At 36.9% G+C, this 26,631-nt stretch overlaps 2 protein-coding genes across 7 annotated transcripts in view; both read left to right on the top strand.

Annotated features, from left to right (window-relative positions):
* The window catches only part of LOC124170599 (GPI mannosyltransferase 3), a 39,688-nt gene extending 26,154 nt beyond the window's left edge, over positions 1-13,534 (top strand). For both annotated transcript variants that reach the window (XM_046549423.1, XM_046549422.1), the window contains exons 8-9: positions 4,354-4,539; positions 8,123-13,534. In XM_046549423.1, the coding sequence (XP_046405379.1) occupies positions 4,354-4,539; positions 8,123-8,420 (484 nt within the window). In that variant the 3' untranslated portion in view covers positions 8,421-13,534. The remainder of the gene's footprint in view (positions 1-4,353; positions 4,540-8,122) is intronic.
* Positions 13,535-15,677: 2,143 nt separating this feature from the next.
* Positions 15,678-26,631, top strand: part of LOC124170647 (solute carrier family 26 member 10-like) — a 50,780-nt gene continuing 39,826 nt past the window's right edge. Inside the window, exons 1-6 of one of the 5 annotated variants that reach the window (XM_046549510.1) lie at positions 15,679-15,838; positions 15,935-16,029; positions 24,472-24,620; positions 24,691-24,855; positions 25,163-25,273; positions 25,377-25,567. In XM_046549510.1, coding sequence (XP_046405466.1) covers positions 16,010-16,029; positions 24,472-24,620; positions 24,691-24,855; positions 25,163-25,273; positions 25,377-25,567 — 636 coding nt within the window. In that variant the 5' untranslated portion in view covers positions 15,679-15,838; positions 15,935-16,009. Of the gene's footprint in view, positions 16,030-16,306; positions 16,401-24,471; positions 24,621-24,690; positions 24,856-25,162; positions 25,274-25,376; positions 25,568-26,631 lie in introns of those variants that run through there. The other 4 variants (XM_046549511.1, XM_046549514.1, XM_046549513.1 and 1 more) reach the window with 4 other exon arrangements.

Raw genomic sequence — 26,631 nt, 5'->3', positions numbered from 1 at the left:
GGAAGCCATTGCAGCTTTGTATCACTGAGGATTTATTGTTGATAGGATTTTTTTAGTCTTTGGATAGTGTCTTGAATTTTATTATGAAGTTCACAAACTTTTACAACTAATCTGTCCTTTCAAGAAAAAAATTGAAATTTCCTTGTCTGCATTGGTGATAATTAAGTTCTTACTTAAGTTTTTTTTTCAGTGATGCTGCTTATGGCCTGTAGATTTCCATTGTTTTGGTTCACAAGCAGGCTAGAGGTCCTTAGTTTAACTACCTAAATACATAAACCCAATAAAATCTGAAGATCTTCATTGGTAGACTCGGAAACAAATGCATGTGTAATGCAGTAGTTAGGCATTTTAGAGAATATCTGTCTGAGAAAGTGCCCATTTATTTGGAATTTCACTCGAGGCTTCTTCACCAGTGTCCTTTCCCCTAAGAACATACTGTGGAATTGTCTCTCCTAAAGAGTGCTTCTCTAACCATCCAGCAAACTCTTTTCAGTTAAGTTTCCATATTGTAGTGTGAGACTTTGAAGACTGAGCGCTCCTGCAGGGTTATTCTGATAACCGGGATAAATTTGGTGTCTGTACGGCTACCGACAATCTCCCGTTTGCTTGTCGGTGCAGCACCGATCGGGTTCGTACAGAATCGCATGACTGCTTACCGGGATTCGATGTCGTCCCACCCGACGAATTGGTGCTGCACCAATCGGTGTGGAGATACAGAATACGGCCCCTGGACCCCCCTGAAAAATAAAAACACAATTATGTACGTTACTTAACAAAAGAAGAGATATTATTGAAAAATCATGAAATTACAAAATATTTCTTCTAAAAATGAAGTGTTTTCGTGTTAAAATTAGTTTAAAACCCCCCTACTCCTGAATATTGGAACCTGTCTGGCTTTCGCTTCTTTCTATTGGGGGCTTCCTCCTCTGATTCCAAATTTGAAGTTTCCAAAGGAGCTTACAATTTCCTTTTAGATTTTTCAAAGGAGCCTGCGTAGTCAATGAATGTTGATTCAGTGTCTTGCTGTATAGGTCTTGAAGAATTTTTAATGAGAGTTTTTGCCAACGTATTTAAACACCTTCATCAGGGCTATGAATAATTGAGTACATACATAACTGTGATACATAAATAATTATGGCAATATTTATTACCACATTAAAAAAATAGTTGTAAATTAACTATAAAAAGAAGAGACTAGAATTTTGACATGGCTTTTTATTCCACTGAATTTGATTAGTTTATTAGCTGAGATAGTTCATAGATACTGATCAATTTTGATTAATTAAATAATACTAAAGTTTGCTTATGTTGTCAATGTCTGCTCTTTCATCACAAATATTTTTGTTTTTTGAAATATGATTCATTTCTTTAAATAATCATCAGGTAAAATTACTTTCAGTAATTAAAATTCTGGTATTCTTGAAGGCTAAGCAGTAGCCATACTTTCGTGGAATAGACATATTCTAGACATTTGTTAGATATTCAAACAAGTGAAGCTATCATAACTTTAAATCGCTTTTATAAAATTTTGCCAGAGGAGTTGCCTTTGCTTTTTTTTAGTGCACGTGCGTGCAATGACTTTATCTATCCATCCACCAAAAAGCATAGCAGTTACACCTTTTTCAAGATTCAGGTGCATTTTGGCTAATTTCTCTGGACGTATGCAATAAGAGTCTCCGCTCAAAAAAGACATTCTAGACATCTAGTAGATATTTAAGATATCCAAGACATTGAAGATATTTTATAGGTATGTATCTAGAAGATATTCTGTGCTATGTGAGTTGTAGAAAGTAATCGCAGTGATAGATAATAATTTTCCCTGGGAAAAGATGTTTGAGACATAACTTCGTGTAGCCTGCCAATGAAGTAAGAAAAAAGGAGTACAATGTGCTCCATAGTTTATTTTAATGTATTAACCCTCCGGAACTCGCGCTGAGCCTGCTAGGCTCACATTGTTGATATTTTCTTAATAGTTCTTGACCAATTCTCAATAATGCGCTTAGATTTTCTCTACCTTTTCCTTACTCTTTTGGCTACGTTTTACATGCGCAGAATATCCCGATCAACCTGTCATAAGGTTGGAATATGATACTTTTGCTTCGTATGCACGCGGTCTGAGCCCCTCAGGCTCTACGCGAGTGCTCGTGTTACATTTTTGATTCTCACTTCTAGCCTATTCTTTTTCTCTAATTACTTGTGTAGACACAATGTAGGCTGTTATGGATAACCTCTAACACAATACTCCTAGTAAAGGTTCTTTTTCTGCCAAATCGGCTTGATATTTTGTAAGTCAAAACTATTTACATGGGAGTATGTCTGAGAAGCCATTGTTGTCTTCCTACTGTAATTACAAGCGCGCTATAGATGGCACAAAGAAGCTACTTGTATTGATTTCACACAATATTATAAGTTACAGCTCGTTATAATTACAACTCTTCTCGAAAAGTGTATTCACTTCGCCACTCAGCGGCCATAAAATTCGGAGGACACGGTCATTCTGACTAGAGAGTTCACAGATATTGGAGGTGCTCTTCTCGCTGAAGTTTCAACTGCGCCAGTTTCCGCCACAAAACCGTCAGTATTCTGTTTCAGCATGCTGGCAGTGACTTTTTTCTTGCGAAAATTATAGAAAATACAAAGAATAACAGCAAAGAAGACAAAAAATGATAGGATAGCTGTAGCTCATGAGAAATTTGACAGTCAATCGTAAAAGTTCTTACATAATTGGTGAATACACAATCATTTACGAGAAAAGTGTGGATTTTCGAGGTCTTTTCGCATTCCAGCAATAAATCCCAAGTATGCCCAGCAATTACGGGATAAAAAATTTTGCTTTGCTTGGCAGATACTAGAATATTTATACTCAGAACTTTGAAGTGTATGCTGGTAAACAACCTGATGGATCGTTATCGGTCAACAACAGACCTTCTGATATCGTGAAGAGGTTATGCTACCCATCAGCAGTACTGGTAGAAATATTTAGATTGACAATTTATTTGCCAGTTTTTGTTTAGTAAATGAACTCTTGAAATTCTGACTTGCCCTGATTGGAACAATTCGTAAAAATAAGCTGGAATTGCCTACTTTTTTTCGTTGAAACAAAAAATAAAAAATCCAGTTTATTTGATTTATGCAAGAACTGTTTTTTTTGCGTCATATACTCCAAGAAAGAATAAATTTGTGTTTATGATATCAACCATTAACTATGTATAACAAAAAAATGATGAATGTAGTGGAGATGAAAGAAAGCCAGAAATGATATGTTTTTATGACATGACAAAATCGGGAGTACATACACTAGATCAGTTATGCACGGCATACAATGTATCAAGAAATGCACGGCGTTGTCCTATGCCAAGTATTGACGTTATGCTAAATATTGCCGTTGTAAATTCCTACATTTTTCAACTCGGAAACAAAAACAGAAGTAAAATCTCGGAGAGCGTTATTTAGGCAATTGTCAGCTGGGCTCGTAGTTGAACACACGTAAAGAAGAGCAACCATAAAATCGCTCCCCAAAGAGTTAGAGCTAATTATAATACGAGCCTATCAAAACTAACAGAATAGATTAACCAAAGGCAACTAAAAAACAGAGAACTCAAAGTTCACTAAAATTTGAAAAATGTGTGCAGACTGTAGATACGCGAAAAATATATTTACCGGGTATGTCCGCGAAAATAGTGGAAAGTGTATTTGTCTCGAGTATACACATTTATTGTATGGTGCATGCTTGCAGAATAATGTCCATTGCTAATTTTGCCTTCTTTCTATCCTAATATTAACACTGTGTAGGGGTTTTACGAGTCAATAAATGAATAACAAGTAATGGTAATATATTTTATATCACACTCGATGTGAAGAAATAATTACATATTTTATCAGACGTAAATGGACTTGATTTTCATGAAATGGGCCATTTCATCATTATTAGTTTGATTGAAACAAAAGAAGAGGTAAAATAATCGACTTTAATAGGTGAGGATTTGAAAAAGAAAATTGAGCCTGACAGGCTCAGCGCGAGTACTCCTGTTCCAAAAAGGGGCGCGAGTCCTGCAGGGTTAATGAGTTGTGACAAAAAATTTCACCAAATAGTAACCATTGACCCTTATGGTAATGCCAATATTTTGGTCAAAGTAGGGGCTTATCCTATGCAAGCACCCCTATTCTTACCACACTTCACTCTACGCTCAGAACTAGTGGTGCCCCCTCCATTCTATTCCTACCTCCTTGGGTTTGGGGCAAATATTGGGCCTTTAACTGTGCCTAACTGTCAGAACTGGCATAACTCATGGTGCCTTATAGATTAAATGTTATTGTCCTTTGCCTTTTATTTTCATGGTACCTTTTTTACAGTTCATGGTTGTGGGCTGTAGGAGCTGCACTTCTTGTTGGCAATGCTGTTCCAGCTGTGTACTTTGGATACTATCATCAACGTGGAACAGTGGATGTAATGGACTACTTAGCCAAAGAAGCCCATAATTCTCACCCAAAGCCAAACTTCTTGTTCCTAATGCCTTGTCATTCAACTCCTTTGTACAGGTATGTATGATCTACCTCTGGTAATATGTGGTTTTGAGTTTTATCCTTTGGAATGCAGTAAATTTTCCTTTATGTTGGTTTTAAAATGTATGATAGGAAATTTTTTAAGAGTTGTGGGGACATCTTCCTGGGGAGTCATTTAAGGGCTAATATAGGAGAAAGGTGGTGGAGGCTGAGTAGATCTCCCAAATGGTTTATGTACTTGTAAATTGTGTTAATGTCTTTATGTTTATCGAAAAATGAGTGGCAGCTTTAAAATGGTTATATGTACCTCTTTTTCCTGACGATTTTGAACATTGTAACTGAAATGCGAAGTAAAAGATTCATGGCTGTTTATTTACCTGTTCTTATCTAAGAAATAGTAATTTAATTGTCTTCCTGTATTTGTCATCTTGACATCTTTTGTTTTTAATTATTATTACATTATGTATACATATTGCAAAAAATCTGACATCGATAAAATGAAATACCGTCAACTGGTCTAAAGTCGGACACTTTTATTGGTAATTTACATATAACGAGTTTGGTTTTTGATTTAAGCTAATATTTTGTTTATGTAAGAATTTAAAATCAGTCAAATTATGCATTCATACCATTTCAAATGACCCATCCAATGTTTTCTGACCAAAAAAAAAGAATAACGCGTGTCGGACTCCAACCGCCATTCTGGTATTGAGTGGGACAGTCTTTTAATTTTCACAGAAATAAGTCTTTGCAGGCCCTTCTGTCCAGATTTGGACGCACAACTGATGAAAAAAAGCGTTATTTAATCAAGAAAAAACGTCAAAGGGCTGTTTACGGGATGATTTTTGGTATGGGGGTTATGGAGCTGCGTCATAATAAAAAAATATTTTGAGCAAACACTTGAAAATACCATATTTATTGTTGATCCATCTTTCAACAGATATTATAACCATCAAGGTCTACATTAAAATGGAAATAGGTCACTCTTCTGCTTATTTTTACCTTGTGTGGGGGATTTGGCTTTTTCTCAATTTGAATTAAATCCACTAAACACCTGTCATCTATGCCGGGCCATTTAAAATGTTTTCCCGTTTTCCGTGCACATCGAATTTCTAGTTCTTCGTCCTCAACACCTTCCACACATGCAACATAATAACTGACACTTTTCTTGCTCTGGAATTTAACTAACACCCAATCTCCAACTTTCGGTCCCTCAGGAACACTTATTCCCTTTTCCTCGCGAAGTTCTATTGCCACAGCGTTTGAAGATTCCCCTTCCAATGTTGAATCATTAAAATGATAAATTTGCACTGATCTTTGATATTTTTTGCTCTTTTTAGCACCCGATGTGCCGAAATCGGTTTCCTCAAAACGTCGGCAGATGTGACGCTCTTACCAGGCTCCACGTTCATTTTTCTTTTTATTGGAGGGGCATTACTCTTTTGGCCTGCGTATCGCATTTTCTCCAACAGTTCCATCAATGAGTCACTCACAAGTTGCACGGTCGAGTTCCTTTCATTAATATTCAAAGTATCTAATCAACTGGTGATCTTCTTCAGAACATTCTCTGGTGATAACGGCTGAATGCCGCAAATGCGGCAACCGGCCATAAGATTAGCAGCGGCATTGGGTTCAACCCTTTCACACAATCTCTTTAAGAGAGAAGGGAAAACATATTTGGGGAGAGTAACAAGTCTTCTATCGGCTGTGGCTCTCCATTCAGTTAAAATTTCTCTCCAAGCCACTTTAAGTGGCCGAAAAAATGCCACATCCAATGGCTGGAGCAGGTGAGTGGCATTGGGAGGGGGACACAGAAATCTAATGTCATTTTCCTCGCACAATCTTATCACATCTGCACAAAAATGGCTTGAAAAATTATCACCTATCACTCAATCATATTTGGGCCAATGAGGCTATTTGCCCATGGCATCATGGTGGTAGAAAACCAATCAAGAAATGTAATTTCGTCGAACCATCCAGATGCTGACCTATTATATCTAGCACTTCTGGGGCCCCCAAGGTTCCATGTATCCCACATTTTCTCTGATTTGTCCACCACATACAATGGTAATGTTCGCCCATTTGCGGTTCCCACGAACATGATGGAAGTGGAAGACTTAGATGAGTTCAGAATACGCTCAGGATATTTAGTCCCCCTCTTGAATATGCTCACTTTTCCACCAGGATCGTCGCCCAGGTTTGTCTCATCATAATTGAGGATGTTGGATGGAGGAACCTCGTCAATCGTCTTTCTCAGCTGTTCAAAATATTGTTTGCATTGCTGAGGGTCAACCTGTAAATATGAACGGAAGTGTTGGAGGAAACTTTGAAAAACACGAAATAATCAACACTTGCACTGGAAATTAAAATAGTAGAACAAAACCTTACCTTAGTTCTCCTGCATTTCTGTGGAGAAATCCTTCCACCCATTCTTCTCCAGGCAAATTATTCTTAAATCGTGGCTCAGTACGTCCAACTTTGTCCTGATATTGTTTGGCCAATATACGAAGATCAAATTTAGTGAATGGAAAGCTCCATTCCAAAACCTCAGTCAGATTTGCACAGATAATTGCCTTCTCTTCTTCATTAAACACTGTCTAAGCTCCATGCTTACAAGGGTGTTTTCCACAAACATGATCAGAAAGAGTTGACTTTGGGATGTGGTATTTCTTGGAAGCAGCTCTGATTGAAAGTTTCTTCAATCTAACTTCCTCAAGTGCCTTCTCAATATCACGGTACTTATCCATTTTCTGGGCCAAATAACACCTCTTCAATTCCTTAGGGCAAAAAACACAAACCACACTCACGTACACTTCTCCCGTCACTTGGCGTTGCTCTGCCGGACTTCAGGCAGGGATATGTCCGCACGCTGACCGACTCAAGAAGGAATGACAGGAAATTTATTTGCCGCTCAAAATTTAGATTTCAGTACTTTGTAAATAATGCATACTTGGAGAGAATATATTTCTTCAGGATTAAACTCACCTTTATACCTATTGTAACTACATACATTGATGGAGGCCGCATGTGAAAGTTAGACAGTGACATTTTCTCCAGATTTTTTCTGAAATTAATCTTGTTACAACTTGGAGCCCAATTAAGTTGAGAGAGGCGGTGTCGCAAATGCTTCCAAAAGGAAACCTTATAGGCTACGCGATCATATTACATCGCAGCGAGTGGGCCAAACAGAAACAATTCCCTATCATTTCTAAATGAGAACTGCTTGGTGTCCGAATTCACACTCCGTGTCCGACTTTAGATGGAATGACAGTAATTGGTGTTATTGTAAAACATTGCACTAACATTTGACTTTATGGCATATTTGCATATGTGGGCACTATGGTGTTTGTAGGTAGGATGAGATTTGATTAGAAAAAGTTTTTTGCCTTGAATAGCATGCATTCTGTATCTCAACTGCCAGTTACTAATTGACACCACCAAGTCATCTAGGGTATTTTTGTAAGATTTTCATTATAAAATAGTTCTACTTACAGAATTACTACATGACTTACTTTTTTGTACACTATTGATCCTATAGGCATTAAGTGTACTATTGGGCATATAATTATGTAATGCATGTATAAATCTCTCTTGTGAATTATGGAATTTAATTTTTCAGCCATCTACATGTGGAAGTGCCAATAAAATTCCTCACGTGTGAGCCTGATTTCTCTTCTAAACCTGGCTACATGGATGAAGCAGATTTGTTCTATTTGGGACCTCTTACTTGGATAAACAAGGCCTACCCTCCTAACTCCAGCTTACCTTCACACATTGTTATGTTTGACGTTTTGCAGCCGCATTTACAAGGGTTTCTGAATGCTCATGGCTATACTCCAGCAGCCAAATTCTTCCATGCACACTTCACCGAGGGCAGAGTTGGTGAAAATGTTGTGGTTCTTACCCAATCTGCTTGAGAAAGTGTTGCTAAAGCATTAAAATGCAATCAAATGGGGTGTATTGCATCTCATACTGCTAGGAATATAAGGGATATTTTATGGAGCTGAATTTGGCATCAGGAGACTCTTTGTATTTGTATGACCATCTAGTCCATTTTCTGTGGCCATAATGTCAGGCTCAGGTCATCCTCAGCTGTGGTCGCCTTAGTAGGCCAATAATTTTGGAATGTGTCATCACCGAGTCATGAGATAACCCATCTGTGAAATGTGCCAACTCTTAGAACCAATATGAAGCCATCCCTGAGATTAAGATAATTCTCAAATTTATCACCAGAATTTTAGTAAATTATCTGGAGGAAGTATAGTGATTGGTAACTTCAATTCCTTTTGATAATGAAATATATTCCTGGAAAAATCAACTTGCAACAAACAAATTGTAATTTTCAGTGCTTCTTTTCTCTTCAGTTATAAATATTTTGTGCATCAATCCATTTGAAGTGGGAGTGTGATGGAAATGGTACTTTCATTGAATGGACCAATCGTTAAGTTGTGGAAATTGGCTGGATGGAAAATTTAAGTGCTCATGTTTTCCCGTTTTCTCTAACTTTTGTTTTCTGTGTATTAGTCATTTTTCTAATGTAATGGGTGAATAATGCTATTTATGTTGATGTGTGTCTCCTGTGTAATATAGAAAGAGTCTCCCTCCACTATAGCTGTTCTTCAGTCTGTTGTAGTTATATGCAATTTTTTTCTGTGGGAAACTGTGGAACATTTATGTGCTTAGGTGCAATGCCTCTCCAGGATGACATTAAGTGTGGTAATTTAAGAGGAGTGTTGAGATGTTTAATGACCAATTTCATTCAGTTCAAGGGCTACTCTTATCCACTTGTGTTCTCTCTTTTGACAATCATTGCTTTGGGATCATTGTGATGAGTATGGTGATTTCCCATTATGATTTTAGGATTCCTATGTTGGTACAGGGAATTAAAAACAGTCCTTAGTTTACTGTAGGCCAGAAGTGACCCTCTTTTTATCTTGCTCTCTCTGATCACCCTGGTAGAAAATGATCCATTTGTATCTTTATGAGAATGAGCACCTTTTTATGTCTTCAAAAGGTGTTAGTTTATCCTGCTTTTATCACTAATTGCTAGAGTTTACTCTCTAAGCTGGTGGTGAAGCTGTAAAGTTTTAATGCTTTTTCAGCACAAGTATTTGTGGCTTGAATTTTGTTTTATATGAAATTTTAAATTATGTTGATGTTGTATTTAGTTTTTTTTTAATTTTTTGTGTGATGGCTTGACTCTATCTAGAAAAGGTAGTACATGTATTGATCATATGAAAGGTGAAGGTCTGAATGCTTGTTTTAAAATTTATCATAGATTTTTATTGGTTATGCTGTGTCATTTGGTTTTATTGTGTTGTGTTGATTTTATGTCCACTAATGAAAACTGTGAAGGAGATATATTATCACCATTAGGTAGTTTATTTAGCAAAATTATTGATTTCAGTGTCTCTCTTTAAGATATATGCACTATAAAGTCTTAGCAAGCACGGAGTGGTCAACGGTTTGCAGGCCCTCTCAAAATTGTTGAATACATTTTAGGCGTACCCCAACCAAATGAATCCTTCTCCACCTTATATGTTTTTCTTCCCTCATAGTGAACCCTCCTTCATTATTTTCGTGGCTACGGCCTTAAAAGTACAATGTACAGTGCAGTAATCGATCAGTGCGCAGTGGAGCCTGGTTGAGCATAGTGTACTGCTTTTATACATCACTGATGCTAGCTCTTCCTTTAATCATACATCTACTCCTCTCATAAATTGCTTGATGTAACCTTAATGGCTTCTTTATTCTTACTTGCATGCCATCATAGATTCCTTTGAGCACCATCAACTTCAAAAGCCATTTTATTGCTGCCTTATTCGCTGCGTGTGATTTGAATGAAACGAAAGATCATGGAATGTGCCACAAGCATGTGAAAATTACTTAGAGATTATCTCATTTTAGAGGCGAATAACTTCATTTTGAGTACAGTTTGATTTGTGTCAATAAGGGCTGAAGTTGTTTTGCATGAGGGAAATGGCTGTTTTTGTAAGCTGAGTATTGCTGTTTACATGGTAAATATGTAATCAGATTTATTTCAGAGTTGCATTTTAGCTGGGATAACCATTGGGGAGGAGGTGAGTCATTTCAAACGTTTCCAACATTTATTTACCTGCTGTCCAAGCATGTGGAGTTCAAGGAAAGGGTTTTTGAAATGATGTTAGGGTGTACTATATAGTCCTATGATTTATTAACTGGGTGAGTGCACTTAATAGTTTTCCATGAGCTGTATTTACTTTGTTTGCAATAAATGGAGTTTCATGGAGTGTAGGTCTGAAATTCAAACTTTAATTTGAATTCATATGTTTCTTTTTCCATGCGAGTGCTTTGTTGTAGCAATTTTCAGTCGATTTTATTTGGCCATCCTACATTCTACTGCATGTTATGTTATTGTAATTTTGTGCATTGTAATGCACTCTTTATTTTATTGCATGTTGCAACCCAAGTGAGGATATCTGTTTCAATGGGGATTCAGTTTCTCTCAGAATTAAGTCTCTTCTGAAGTCAAATTTACTGTAGTTTTTCTATATATACTGCATTTCTCCATGTCAAGTAATCAAAAGCTTGGCTTGGGTGGGGATAAGTCCTTGTCTACTATACCGAAGGTTGTATAAGAAGTTCGAGTCATGCCTGAATAGATTGCCCCTATCCATGGCATGGATGTGTGTGATCGTCTATTGTTTATTGTTGAAATCTCTGAAGTAAAGGCCTCATTGTGCTGTTTTTTTGGGGAGATTGATTGAAAAAAATAGATAAATCTTGGTACAAAGCTCAAGAAAACAATTTTATGCTATTGCAAAACTTATGTCTTATATTTACTTGGGTTTGTGCTAAATCTTGCTGTCTTAGCTTGCAATTTCATGAGAGTTATAACCTCCCTGATTTAGGCTGCTCACTAATCTTGCTGTTACTTATCAATTCTCTCCCTTTTTAATTAATCAGCCTTAAAATGATCATACTCACATTTTTCTCCTGGACTTATAGGTTGATTTTTGTAGAGTAAATTTGTGCTGGAATGTTGATGGCAATGTTTTTAAATTTCCTACTATGAATGGGTAGTATAGATAGTGTGTTCTGCTTCATCCACTCAGTTACCTCATTTTGTTTGCTGACAGCCTTGTCAACTTGTTTATTTCACTGCCAGTGTTGCTTTTGCATTTTTCCATTCACTTCCTTTGGAGCTTAATTTCATATGGGGAACCTCCTTTATCCGGCCTGATGATGACAAATATTTTTTTCTGTACTCATCCCTATTTGAACATGCCAGCTATAAACTAGGGATAGTAATCACTAGGTCCTGGAAATTTTTTTGACTGAGTGGAACCAGCTCTTATTCTCTCATTCATGCTTTCATCGGAAAAGGTAATCTTCTAATCATTGCTCATTGGTTGTGGTTTGTGAGAGCTGCTCTTTTTCCCAACCAAGATAATAATATTAAATCATTGTAATGAAAAGCTGTTGGCCAAAAAATTCCAGTTTGTATTAATCTCCCCTCATGTTTATCTCAGGAATAGCATTCTCAGCTAATACCAACTCGTAGTGACTAGTAGTATCAAGTCAAAAGTATCCTGGAGCTACCTCTTAACTTTTGGAACTAAAACTAACTGAAACAAGAAATGTAGTTAAAGAAAGTATCAAGACATGGCTGTTATCTTTTGCTGTTTTGATTTCTTCATTATTTGGGAGTGTACACTTAAGTGTGGAAGTGATGGTATTGGGTTTTGTGTTTTTGTTGGTTAATTGGTATTTTAATCGAAAAGGCTATTTTACTGCATAATGGTCTTGTGTGCCTTCTTATTCAGCAGTTTCTTGGAAAAGTTTGTTCCATCCATAATGGGTGGGTTGTATGTTATGTTACTTAAGTGTCCATTGGATTATTGGAATTACATAATTGAGGTACATATATGTAACGCAGCAGCTTAACTTTAATGTAGCTTCTAATTGGCATGAGGGATAGTGAGATATATTTTTCATAATTGCCTGGGACTTTGGAGTAGTAGTGTGGGTTATATTTTCTTATCAGCGACTGAGCAGCAACATGAACAAAGTATTCTCAAAGGTGCGTGGTGGAAACTATGTTTGAGTCTATTCTACCTTTGAACTTTTTGTCATTCATTTGAGATCAATGAAATATTTTTGTAAATCGATGGTGATTCCATCTTAGAACCATAAAGCTACCATCTAGTATTTTGTTTTTCCATTATGGATTTATGTATTTGAATCCTACAAGTCACTGCCATCATTTATGTCAAAAGCTTTTACCCCTTGCTTGCTGATCTCGTAACTGATTCATAAGAGCCATTAATTCATGTCTAATACCAGATTCCAATGCTTTCACGAAACCCCATGGCATTTCATAGCCTTCTGAAAAGTAACTCTTAAGTAAAGAGTTACTTAAAGTAAAAGTTTGCTCTTTAAATTGCTCTCTTTGGTCCTTTTGTTAAACCTAATTTTGTATGCCAAAGTTGAGTTGTGTGTTACATTGGGAGTGGCACAGTTACTACCTAAACTCACTTCTAGTGTTGGAATCAAGATCTCTTTCCCCAGGTGTTCTTACGAAAAACTATCATTGCTATGTGCATAATTTCATTTGTGTTATATTAGTATCAATGTGTGTTCCATACTTAACCCTTTTTTCGGTTCTTATTGAGCTTATCCATGTAAATTAACAGAAATTGATGATCATTCTTTTGCGAGGCTCAATGGAAGTACAATTCTTATGAAAAGTAGTCATAGAAGTGTGCCTCATCGAATACAGAATAGAGTTTTTCTCAGTGTTTTTGATAATTTTTTGGGAAGGAAAGCCTAGAAATTTGTTTTGAAGTATGCTATTTGCTCATTTATCATCTTAAGTATGATGGAAAACTGTTTTACTAAGGAGAGCTACATGTGAGGCATCTGTAAAAGCTGAAGACATTTTGTATTATTTTGTAATTGAGATTTGTGCCATTTGTGTTTTCCCATATGTGAAGTACAAATTTTATAAATGGCATAAAATTATGCAAATAAAGTTTTTTATACTTTCCAATCTACATCTTTTGTTTGGAGTTAAAGGATGCGTCACTTGCTATGGATGTGAAGTCCTTTTAGCTAATAAATAATAAAACACCTCATTGAATTCTAAGGGTTAATATGATGTAGTTATGTTTAATTGAACTTTTTCTGGATTGATTCTTCAGTTTTTGTATGCCCGGAGTGAAGTGGGGACCATCCTTGGAGATCATTATTGGCTAATGGAAGTTTAGGGGTACTTCTAATCAGCCATTCATTGGGAATATAAATGACATTATTTTGTGTAACTGCAAAGTAGAATCTGTATGGGTAATGCAGGTGATATTCTTATTAGAAACACTTTTTCACTAATTACAACCTGTTAAAAACCCTGAGTTGTACTCATTATGAGTGGGGATAATCATTTGCTTTCACCAGGATTTACAGGGAAATAAAATATCGAAGTGGTTGGGCCACCTTGAATAAGTTTTCTAGGTATATATAGGGTAGCTGGGTTTGTATCCTGGTCTAGGCAAAAGGTCTGTGTAGAAGTTTTTCATCTTAAGCTGGAGTACCTACTCCGGTGGGTCGAAGCGTATGTACCTTAAAATACTTTTTCAGGCTCTTGCAAAAATTACAGAATGCATGAAATATTATTTTTCTTGATATCAACCTCTTTTACAGAGGTCTGATAAGGAAGCAGCCTTCCTCCACGAGTACGTAATTCCCTGTAGAGGTTAATAAAAACTCACGGGTTGCTGTTCTTAGGAAGAATGTTAATTTTCTTTGGTTTTAATCCATTTATATTATATTCTAGGGTAGTGGAATTTGAAATACATTATTCATTGTATACATGAGGGGTTCCAGGAGATGGATGTGAATGAATTTCTCATTTTTCCTATGCTCAATTTACGCTGATAAATCGCTCTTTGTTTACTCTGCAGTTGAAGCTCTGCAATCTTGTATGGAAATTAATTCAAACTTTGATAGAGCTATAGTTTCAGCCACCAATCCATGCCCATTCACTCACTCACTGGTGAGGGGTGAAAATGCTACACTTTCATTTCCTTAAAAATGTTTTCCGATGCACTCATGTCAACTCACAAGTGAGTAAACCATGCTTAGCTGAAATTTGCACCAGCGATTAAACAGCTGCATAGGCTAAATGAGACGGATTATGTTAATCAGATGTTACCGACATCGTTACCAAACTGATGATGACATTTTTGGCAGTCATTGGGGGTAATACATGATCACAATCTGGAAAAGGAGCATATACTGCAACTGCGATGGTTAAAAGGGAGGGGCGACAACGTGTGAGGGCTCAGAGGATCCCTTCGAGGATACAACACACCGGGGCCGGGAACCAAGCCCGTGGCTTATACACCCAGACACCCGGGGAGGGGAAGGAAGGGAAGGAAAAAGGATAGAGGCGACGCCGCGATAGGAGCCCGTTGACGCCTCTGGGAAAGGAAAGGGAGGGGACAAGGGAACGACACCTCAACGCTATAGAAGCGAAGAGGGCCCTACTATTAACGAAACCAAGCATAAGCAATTAATGTTCTAACGACCTTGGAGGATTATTCTACGAGGAAGAATAATCCAACGATCAGATTGTTAGATAGTTAGGGAGGGGCGACAGATCTCCTCTGAAATTCTTGCGTAAAATGATTGTTTTTGTTATCATAGTTTTCTCACGTATGTGGATACTTCTAGACCTCCCGGTGGGTACTTCTAGACCTGCCCGCGCCACGAAAATCTCCGAAGCAACCTCCCTCCTTAAAGGAACAGCTTCAAAATGTCCCGACAAACAAAACGAACATGGAAGGTCAAGTGCCCTTTTGTCTTGAAGTGTTTAGAAACCTCGATACTAATGTGACGGCTTTATTAATATTTTAGCACATTAAGGTATCGCATAAAACCGCACGGCATACTTAAATGAATTCAACTCCTAGATTTAAAAAGGCAAAGTTCGTAAAGTTACTTGATATTTGAGTGCGCTAATATCTGATTAACCAATAAACAACCTCAAACAGTAGTATATGCATTCGTTGTTAGTTTCTACCCGAAACATTATGGCTTTACGATAATATTTTATTTAGCAGTTTAATGCTCTAAGATGACACTGAAATTTACCGCCACTAAAGTTAGCCGGAAGTTACGCTATACGCTTTGCTAATTTTTACCTAAATACACCCAAATAAATATCCTGGAAATGTGCCTAGCTGTGTATTTATGACTTTTACGTTAAGCAGTTTTCTACGAACGAGATGAAATGGATATTGTACACTAATTTAGGCTCTCAAGCGCAGTTCGTGCTGACCTTTAACTGCCAATCATGGTAAATATAAGATTGATTGTGTTTTTCAATGACATTTGCGTGCACATAAAAAGCATTGTTGTACAATGAGTATTGGAGGAATTGAATGCTCTCTAGGGTTAGTGAACCATTGTTTGTTCCGGTTTACTGTTGTACAACCTGTACAAGTTACCAGCAAGAGCCCCAACATCAATGGACGGATCAGCAGGAAGGTTCGTATTTTCTGTGGACTAATTAGGTAGTGCATATTTGGCAGACTTTTTAAATGTTCTGTTATTGACGTTCGTTTTAATGGTTAGTCCCTCGGGTCGAATTTCCTCCGAAAACCTGTTCTGGCACAGGTGTAACTCGTAGTTAGCATTTTTCAAGAGGTAATATGCTTTCATTCACGTTGGGGAAGTTTTAATTATGATAACTGTTGGCTCAATATGAATTCAAGGGTGTTGTTTCGCTGAGCCACTTATCTGTAGATTGCTATCGTTTTTGATATGCCCTACGTACGTTTCCGTGCTAGTGCAGCTTTCGTAATGTAGCTACCTGTCGCAGAATCGGAACAATATAGAATTGGAATTAATAAGAATCGGTGAGTTGTATTTTCGTGTTTCTCAATGCCGCATGTAGCAGGAGAAAAGCTCTAGCGAAGGTACATCTTAAGTAGGGACAGAATGTTGCAATTGTTACTCCTTTTGGGTTTTTATACGCTTTTGATTTCGGTGCTTCATTTAGCGTTTGCCCATCATTAAGTTAATTAATCTGTGTTGTTAAAGATAAGTCCTAGAGTTAACTTAAACTCTAATCGTACGATGTGTTTACTTATTTCATTGTGATGTCGACTCTTCGTTGTCTTGCGGGAAGCATCTCAAGTAATGTACGGTATTATATTACCCCAAGTTTCTGCTAAGGGGGCGCAGCGTTGGTCTTCATTTGTGATTGACGCGGGCCTTTCAGCACGAGGGAGTGAAATCCACTTTCCCGATCCACATTCGCCCTTTGTAACCGTCACAAGGACATCGCTTTCATTTGCGATTGCTCGGAAATCGGGATTGCTTTGCATGTAATGCTCACCAAGAACTCTTATTTAGTTATATTCTTGCTGATTCCATCCCACATCATTTTTATTTGCGTACTACCGGTTCCACCGCGTGGTAAAATCCCCAGGTTTTTAATTTTTGAATAATACTTCTTAATTTAATTCCTGAAGATGCCTATATATATGTTGAAATCAGTGATTTAATAATTTTAATAATATTTAATAATAGTTTATTGACAGGAAAAATTACCCAATTACAAAAATGTACAAATATCATAAGATTGAAATATTTTTAAGCTCTTAAAAGTACAGGAATAATCGTATAAACTTGCTGTAAAAACCAAGAATAGAAAAAATAAACACAGTAGTTAAGAATAATAGATTGAACAGTCACATATCTCTTAAACAGTGGAAATAGACATTATCATTGTACACAAGAACAAATTATTTAAGTCAATGCACAAACAAAGGTAGTTTTCTCTTTAAATTCTTTGGATTTAAATTACAAAGGTCAATGTTACTACATTTGTAGTTAATGCTCCGCATAGTTCTGGTTAAGGGTGAGTGGAAGGTGTAATTTCTATTAGAATGAGGGAGTGAAAACATGAATGTTTGCCTAGTGTTTAAAATGGGGACATGGAGAGGGATCATTTCTACCAGATGAATAGAGTCAATGTCTCCATGCAGTAGACGGTGAAGGAATGTTATGTCCAGGTGTAATCGACGGGTTGGCAAAGGTAACATTAAGAAGGGATAGTGTTAAGTCATAAATAATAGGGAGGATGTTAAATCTGTAGGATACTAATCGAATCTGCGTTGCACACTCTCAATAGCTTTGATGTGAATGTTGTAGAACAGGGACCATACAAATAGAGGCATACTCAAGAATAGGGCGGATTAAAGTGCAATAGAGGATCTTATAAGTATGAATATTATCAAAATCTCTTGAAATTCTGAATATGAAACCCATTGTTTTAGTAGCTTTTATGACTATGGATTGGATATGATACTGAAATGTCAGGGATGAATCAAATGTAACACCTAAGTCACATATTCTACTAACTCTAGAGATAGTAGCATTATTTAAGCTATAGTCGTACATAATTGGAGACTTAATTTTATGAAAGGTTATTACATTACATTTTAATGCGTTTAGTACCATGAGGTTATCATTACACCATTTTTCAAATTTGTAGATATACAAATAATGGTGTTGTGGAATGGTAAACATGTCAGCATGAATACAAGAAAATTCCATCAGAACAGGTTGTATTTTCTGCACATGCATTCGCACAAGTTGAGTGGTTACAACAGTGTATTTTTTCGTTCTGGGGGATTTCATTTAAAATCAGGCGGAAGAGTGTCAGGTGATCATCAATTTCTCATAACTTTATTTATGCCAGAGAAATATCCTCATGATGAATTATGATAACTTTATTTTAGCTCTGATCCTATCCCATGGGAAGTTATGAACGTTTGTACACTGATACATTAATCCTCTGTGCAAAATAATGATGAATGACATTTAAATACTGATAAGAATGGAACCAAAGCAGACAGAGCAGTGATTTTTATTTAAAGAAATGCATATGCATATTTTAACAATTTTATGTGAAGTGATAATATATACAAATAGGATGTAATTAAACAATTTCGTAAATTTTTTGCAGTTGGTAGTTTTAACGTTGATATATCACTTGAAAAAATAAAAAAGATATTATTTTTATATTTCTTGTTCTATGCCTTGTCAAAGTTGGGCTTGTTTTTGCTCGTACATCCATTGAGCTAATACAATTTCAATAAAGTGCATCAAATGTTTGTAAATTCCCATAATTAATCTCAAGCAGTTATATATTAGCCCCTCCCTCTCTTCATCCAAAATGTGAATAAAATAGAATAGAATTTATTCTCCAAAGACCGTACAAACATGTGTAGGTATAGGATTCGTCATTTACAAATACAGAAAATATTAACCCAATACAAAAAATGAAATATATACACATAAAAACATTTTAATACAAGTACTTTAGTAAACTGTCCAGCAATTTGTAATTGCAAACAAATACATACCAGGTCAAGATATAATTAATGCAAGTTATGTGTGCTGCATAAATTCGTCAACTGAGTAGAAGATATTTATTTTTAAATATTGATTATGTGCATACTGGAATGAGCTTTTTGATTCACAGTTTTTTATTTCAGTGGGTAACTTGTTAAGTAGTATAAGGCCCATATTTTTCGGTCCTAGTGCAGTATGTCTAGTCCTGACATAGGTTTGGTGTACGTTTGTAGCACTTCTGGTGTTATAAATGTGATAGGAGTCATTTCGGCTGTAACTGGGACATGTGCAAAAGGGACATTTAGTGCGAAGACGATTCTCTATTCTTATTATTAAATGATGCATAAGACTATAGTTCTCAAAATGTACCTGAAGACATACAAAACTATGGAGGAGATATAATGCTTATCTCCTGAAAAAAATGGCCTAATGGGTGAGGAGGATAGGGAGCCAGGCATAGGTGGATTTAGGGGGGGCACATGCCTCCCCTCTAGATACTTAAAAAATAGACTAGATGCCTTAAAATAGATTGATTATTAATACGGTTATCAATACTTTTGTTTAGTTTATTACGGAGCCTCTATCTTTTGATATCATATTAATAACTTTCATATTAAAATAAAGAGAATATTTCATACATTAATTGTTGTACGTTGCTTTTAATCTTAAATATGAGAAGATCATTTGCCCGTCAGACCCTTGTGCCCCTCTCCAGAAAAAAATCCTGGATCTGCCCTTGGAGCCAGGGGCCATTAATTATGCCCACCAGCCTGGTGTTGTGCTTGCAACACAAAGTGCATCATTTTTGCAGTCTCACAAATTTGATTTAATACACTCCAGCAGCTATTTAACCTAAGTTGAGTAAACAAACAGCATCCCACTTAAGTGCATGTTTTCTAGAAAGCATTAAAATGGGGTATTGGGTGAGCTATTCTGGTGAATGCACTGTGTAGAAAGCTCTCAGGACTGCCACGGGGCTAGGAACAGTAATGTTGCCAATGTTATACCAATCGACTCAGCCATATTCTTCATCCTGTAGGGCTGATTGTGTCTAGGGACATTTATAGATCTACTTGCATGTATGCAGTTGTAGGCTGGTCTAATGATTCCTGATTGGTAGAGGTCTGTGAAAGTGGTTTTATTTTTTGCTAAAATTCGTTTTAAAACCGGTGTTATAGAAAATCTTGGTGGTGTTATTATAACGCTACAATTTTTCCATGTTCATAGGCGTTTATTTTATGGCTCACATCTCATGAATACTTATACTTTTATTAAGCATTTTATATAGCATTTAACACAATTTCGATTGTTCAAAATTTCTGATAAAACTAAATGAAGGATATGGTTCAAGTTTTATTGGTTCAAAGTATGTAGTCTCGGCAAATACAATCGGCAAACGGCAAATCCCCACTACCTTATATGTGTATACTTGGAGAGCCATTCCAGACTTTTTGGATTGTCAAGTTTCTCTACACTAATTAAAGCCTTTAAAAATGTTTAAGCAGTAGCAACAATAAGCTCCTCCTTCACTTACTTTGACTGAGTGACTGTGTGTTCAAATTCTTTTATTGCAAACTTTGCACAGTAATACTCTGTCTTTCACATAAAATCCTTCGGAGCTGAATTCACTTGCCCTGGTATGAGCAGTATCACTAGCTTTTGGAATTTTAAAATTCCTTTCCTTCGTTCGATATTTAAAGCTGGAACCACGATAAAAAAACAGTCCAACCGCAAAATACAACCACTCATGATGATGTTTTCAAAGTGAGTGCTGGGTAGTTATGGTATAACCATAGTACTGTATAACTTACAAATTGGCCGAAATGTTTCATGTCGTGGGTTCCCTTTCGATACCCCTCACTCAGGTGTTGAGAGAAAGTAGGACAGCAGCTAGATAAAACAAAATCGCTTAGTTATGATTACAGCTGTTGCCAATTGGCCAGAAAAGACAGTGAAAGAAGCACATATAACTCAAAATAATCAGATTCAAAGAAACTTGGAAAATTATTTCCCATTTATCAATCCTGAAACATCTAGAATGAGGCTTTCTCACGTGAAGAATTAGATGTTACATTTGGCCAATGTCAAAATGATTTTTTTTGCATTGAAGCTCAGTGGAGAGCCAAATATCTGACGATCCGGCTGCTAATAACGAGAACCCTCTCTCCTCCTATCCTTTCTGTTCCTTCCTTCCCTTCCCCCAAAGACTAGCGTTTCGTGATTTCAAATAACCATACGTGTCTATGGATGTCTTTTAATGAATCGAATCGCGCAGTTGACAGGACGGCACTGTTGACGGCCGCCGTGGTCACCACGGCGCCCATTTCAATCCGGCCCGGCGTTGCGCCATCTACGGCGTGAAATACAGGCAGTGCTAAATACAGGCCGCTTTCTGATGAAACGACTCTTCGCCAGCCGCCGTTCGCATCACGACGCTGTGAAATTCAGGCCGCTTTCAGACGAGACGATTCCTTGCCACGCTGTGGGCCGTGCCGTGAACGGCGGTATGTTCCCAGCCAATGGCCGTGCTTTAGTCAACAAAATTGTTACATTAGACCCAGACTCAAGGTTATCCTGCAACAAGGTATCCAATAATGCTGTCTAATGCATCGCTATGAGTCACCAAAATTACTGCTCGGCATGGAGGCGTGTCGGGCACGTGAGCATATAAATCGACTCTTCCGCGGCCGTGTTAAATTTCTTTCATCACTTTTTAATTCATAATATCTAATTCTTGAGGTGAGAAAGCGCCTCATTCTAAATATCTGCATCCAAATTACTTATCTGACAAGTTTTCTTCAATTTTTTCCTTCAATCTGTCTTATTATCTAAGTGAGGATTCTGTAGAAATGTGATACTAAGCTCATGGTTTGGTGCTCTCCATATGTTTTAGCTGTTGCCTTTTTTGGTGAGATCACCATTGTGCCCTTCTTCAAATCTTCTGGCAGCTTTCTGCATGTGTAGCTGTCACAAATTAACCCTAATGGTACATCTTTTACTCTGATTATTTCTCCACCGAATTTATATTTTCTGCGCCCTTTTCTATTCTTTAAGTCTCTAATGGCTTTCTCAAATTCTACTCTTCATACTCCAGGTCTACTCTTCATATTCATTGCCTTTCTTCTCTTGGTCATGTGGGAATGCTTCTTAATGGGGTTTGGGGCCTTGGTATAGTTCTTCTATGTACTGTTTCCATCTATTGCTGATGTCTCTATCTTTCATCTGCAGTTTCCCTTAGGAATCTCTTTTAATGCAACTTGGTTTCCTGCCTCAGAAGTGTCTTTTTATAAGGCTTTATGCCATTTCTGAGTTCCCCTTCATCATGTTTTTGTTGATGTACTGACACCAGCTTTTTCATCCATTTCTCTTTGGCCTTTTTTGACTCTTCATATCTGCTCTCTGGTAAGTCTTGCATCACTTCACCTGATTCTTGTACCTTCGTCCTTCCAGAATGTTGTCAGTCTGGTACATGACTGTCTCTCCTAGTATTTTCCATGCATATCTTCTTTGTGTAATAATATAAGAAAGTATTTTTTAACACATTGGGTGGTTTCACTGTGTCAGTGTGTGCCGACCATCTGCTGGTAAACTTAAACATCAAGGAATGGCAGTCAATTATTTTCCTCCACTTCCATGATGAACATGGTGCTGTGCTGTTAATTCATGTGGTCAAGGAGCTGCTCCATAATACTTCTCGCATGAGGCCACACTATGAATATATCATACACACATCAAAGGAAAAGCACCGGTATGAGTCCATTTTTGGAGCTCTTGCCTCAAAGTTGGAACCCGTGGCTACTTTATCAGATGATTTGTAGGACCATTATATGAGAAATATGTAGATGGATATCCAAGGGTGAATCAGGGATTTTTCACGGGGGGCACAAAGGTCTGACAGGCAAACGATTTTCTTAAACTTGAGAGTAAAAGCAAGATACAACAATCAGTGTACCAAATAATCTCTATATTTTAATATGAAAGTTATTGATATGAAATTAAATGATTGAGGCTCTGTAACACACAACACAAAACGAACGTAATGATGATCATATTAAAAATTTTGTCTTTATTTTGAGTGTCTGGAGGGGCCACGTACCACCATTCTCCCCCCCCCCCCCTAAGTCTGCCTATGTGGATGTCTGCACGTGGCAGAAGAGCTTCACCATGCCACTAATGATCTTCTCAACTATCAGTCGTTGGGTGGATGAGCCATAGAGCCTAAGTGTTGGTTATATTTCCCTGGATGTCTCCTCTGATCTTTTTGATGGGGGCGATTGTTTATCCTATCATGGCATTCTTGAGATTTTAAATCGACCTAATATAAACCTTGCCTTTGAGGTTGTCCTTCATTTATTTGTTTTAATCCTTGGTGTGCAAAGGACAGTGGCATTGCCCTTATCATCTGGGTCATAGCTTTATTTGTTCATGCAGCCTAAATGCCTTTACACTTTTCCCTAGATATTTTGGCTTTAGGAGGAACAGCCCTTATGAGAACCTTTGGAAAATAATAATTTTCTTTTAGTTTGAAATCATTAGAAATGTATTTGTAGCTACCCAGTACATACTCTCTTAGCCCTTGCATGCAGAGAATTATTTTTCTAAAGGTAATGCTTATGTTTACAGTCCTTATTGTTCATATTTCCTTATACTATTGATCAGTTAAGAAATGCTAATTAAAAAGTTAAGAATAAAAATTCTATGCCCTTTAGTTCAGAAAAATATTGTGCTTTACTTGTGTCAATAAAAAGTAATTTGGGCTTCCAGACATGTTATTTCTCTCCATTCACCCAACTAAGCCCTCCATCCTGATGATGGAACATGACTCGGGGTTTGAAATCTCAGCCAAATTGAAAGAGATAATCTGGCTAGAAGCCCGTATAACCTTTTTGTGTATTTCATTACTTGTTCCTTAAAGTATAGGTAATTGTGGGAGAAAGTGTGAAAATACACGTTTTAGTTATGAAACTTGAGGTTTTCATGGCATCAGTATACATATATGTATACTGAAAATACTTAGTAGGTTTTTGAAGATGTATTCATGGATATTATAGGCCCAGTAGTGGTATTATGTGATAAAAACATGAAAAAACTTGTTTTTTTTTTACAGTTTTAGTACCAAAAGAATTGTAAATTAACCACTTTTTTTTCAATTTGTTCAATTTGTTCTTGCATGAAGCAAAGAAGTACACTTTGGTAAATTTATTTGTGTCTTAAAACTGAATTTAAATACTTGCTATATTTAAGGCTATTAACAATTTAGGTTCAATGGAACAAAGCTCTTTTTTCTATTGTGTAGGCCAATATCCACACTGGAGACTTCTGTTGAAATAAATGTAAATTTGGCTGTAATAACCCTCAAAATATCTTACCTCATAATTTTTTCTTGCTTCATTTTGACTGTACATATTGTGAAAGTGGCATGCTTTTTCTCGACGGGTTGAAAATGTAATGTGGCACCAATACTGAATCTAACTAAGCTTGATTAAAATGCAATTTTTCTCAATATGTTTTTATTTGATTCAACCTTCATGATTATTACAATGCTTTCTTTCATATTTTTTTCAGATTGACTGGTGGAAGCCACCTTCCAGTTTCTGATTTGGATATTGTGGAAAATTTCAATGCAAATCCTGAAATGGCTGAGAAGGAGCAAGAACTACTAACCCAGCCTAATTTTGATGAATTGTACATGTATCAGAGGCCACAAAGGACAAGTTAGTGTGCCAGATAATGGAAATAAGAATCTCGGAGAAAGCATTGTATGATTCAATTTATACTTCACAGGCTTAAGGGAGAAAGTCAAAACTTGTGGGAATGGAACTTCCTGGAAAGACAAATTTTGCTCTCTCTTCCCAATCCTGTTATGGATGAAAGACTATTCTTGGAAGGATGATCTACTGTTTGATTGTATATCGGGATTTACTGTGGCAGTTATGCATATTCCTCAAGGTATGGCTATTGAAAATTAACTTTTTTTAAATTCCATTCTTCTGGCCTAATATTTCACTCATTTTTGTGATTTGTGGCCTGCTATCATCATTTTCATCCATGGGTGGTGGTGGTAGTTGGAACTGAAAGTATTCTGAGTCAGTAAGTGACATGTATCGAGGATATTTATGAGATAATTCTCAGTGTATTCTTATTACAATTAAGGATTCTCATGAAAAGACTGTTACCTTGCTATTGTTTTTTGCACTCATTTTACACCATATTTTCTACCTAGGATTATATTTGGGCATTATTTTATTACTTTCAGGAATGGCATATTCAATGCTGGCTGGCGTTCCACCAATAATTGGAATATATATGGCTTTTTTTCCAGTGCTCATATATATCTTAATGGGAACATCACGACACGTTTCAATGGGTGAATGATATTACCTCTGTTATTGAAACACCTTATTTTTCTCTGCTGCTGCGTTATTACTCTTAGGTATATGATGTCTAAAGTTAGTAATTTTTCCAACTAGGAACATTTGCTGTTATTTGTATGATGGCCGGAAAAGTCGTTTCTCAGTATTCATCACATTCCTCCTCTGTGGCTGACCATCCATTGCTCAACAGTACCACTCTTGGGAGCTCATTATCAGAAGTCACTCAAAGTGAATACACCCCAATTGAGGTGGCCACTTGTGTCTGCTTTGTTGTTGGATTATGGCAGGTATGTTGGTATGTTGGTGGTATGTACTATCATTTGCAAAAGTCTTGCAACAAATCGAGCGGCGCCACTTTCGCTCCACAAAGATTGTGCCCGGAAAATGTATGGTTTTAGGGTGTGTGCAGCAATCCAACAATAGTCTTCATGGTTCAATGTATGGAGAGAAGGGGTCATTGTGTGGGTGAGGTATTTTTTCATCCTTTTCAGTCTCGAGATTTGATCGCTTCCATTTAAGTGAAATTAATGTTCATGATATTCCCCCAAACACATTAGAGCATTTTCTGCAGGAGGAAAGATCGAGGGTAATTCCTCGGAGAGATTTGAAAAAGTTTGTAGCTTGGCTCTTTTTGAGTGATCTTAGCTCTTTTCAGAGAGCGCTCACTGTGAACATGGCGGACTTTTGTTTACATCTATTGACTCAAGTTGATGTTTTTAATACAATATCTACGACATAAGATATGAGGAAGCTTTGATATTTCAAATGTTTCATCATATAAATATCTGAGCAAACGCGAAAAATATGAAATTAGTGAAGCTGGCTTTAATCGTTGCGTAAATAACAACAGAGTTGTCCGACGTCCGTCAACCGGTAAAGATGTATTCCTTTCCACGTTTTCAAGGTATGACGAGGAAGGCTTAATTCCTGCTAAAAGTCTCTTTTTCAATGATTTTCGGATTTCAACAGGTATTGTTTGATAATATGTCGCGCTGCTAAATAAGTGTGAATGCGTATAATAATTCTAAGCTGCTATATCGTTGATGATTAAGTTATCATATTAAGCTGCAATCTTTTAAATAATGCTCTGATGAATTGGGGATAATTAGGATACAGTGGAACCTCGTTAAAGCGAGTACGGGCTATAGCGACACCCCCGCTATTACGAGAGATAGCCGATGCACCGTCAATTGACCCTATAATAAGCGTGTTAAAAAATTCGTTTTTACGAGACCCTTTCGGTGTTGGCTCTCGCCATAGCGAGGGTTTCACTGCCGGAAGACTTTCATGAAGACTCCTTAACCTCTGTAATTGCTAGCGATCTGTTAGAAATGAAGTTAATGGAGTGCTC

This window comes from Ischnura elegans, chromosome X (assembly GCF_921293095.1).
Source record: "Ischnura elegans chromosome X, ioIscEleg1.1, whole genome shotgun sequence".
In the NCBI taxonomy this organism is placed as follows: Eukaryota; Metazoa; Arthropoda; class Insecta; order Odonata; family Coenagrionidae; genus Ischnura; species Ischnura elegans.
The sequence above is the reverse complement of the archived record's forward strand: the minus strand, read 5'-3'. Positions and strand labels throughout refer to the sequence as shown.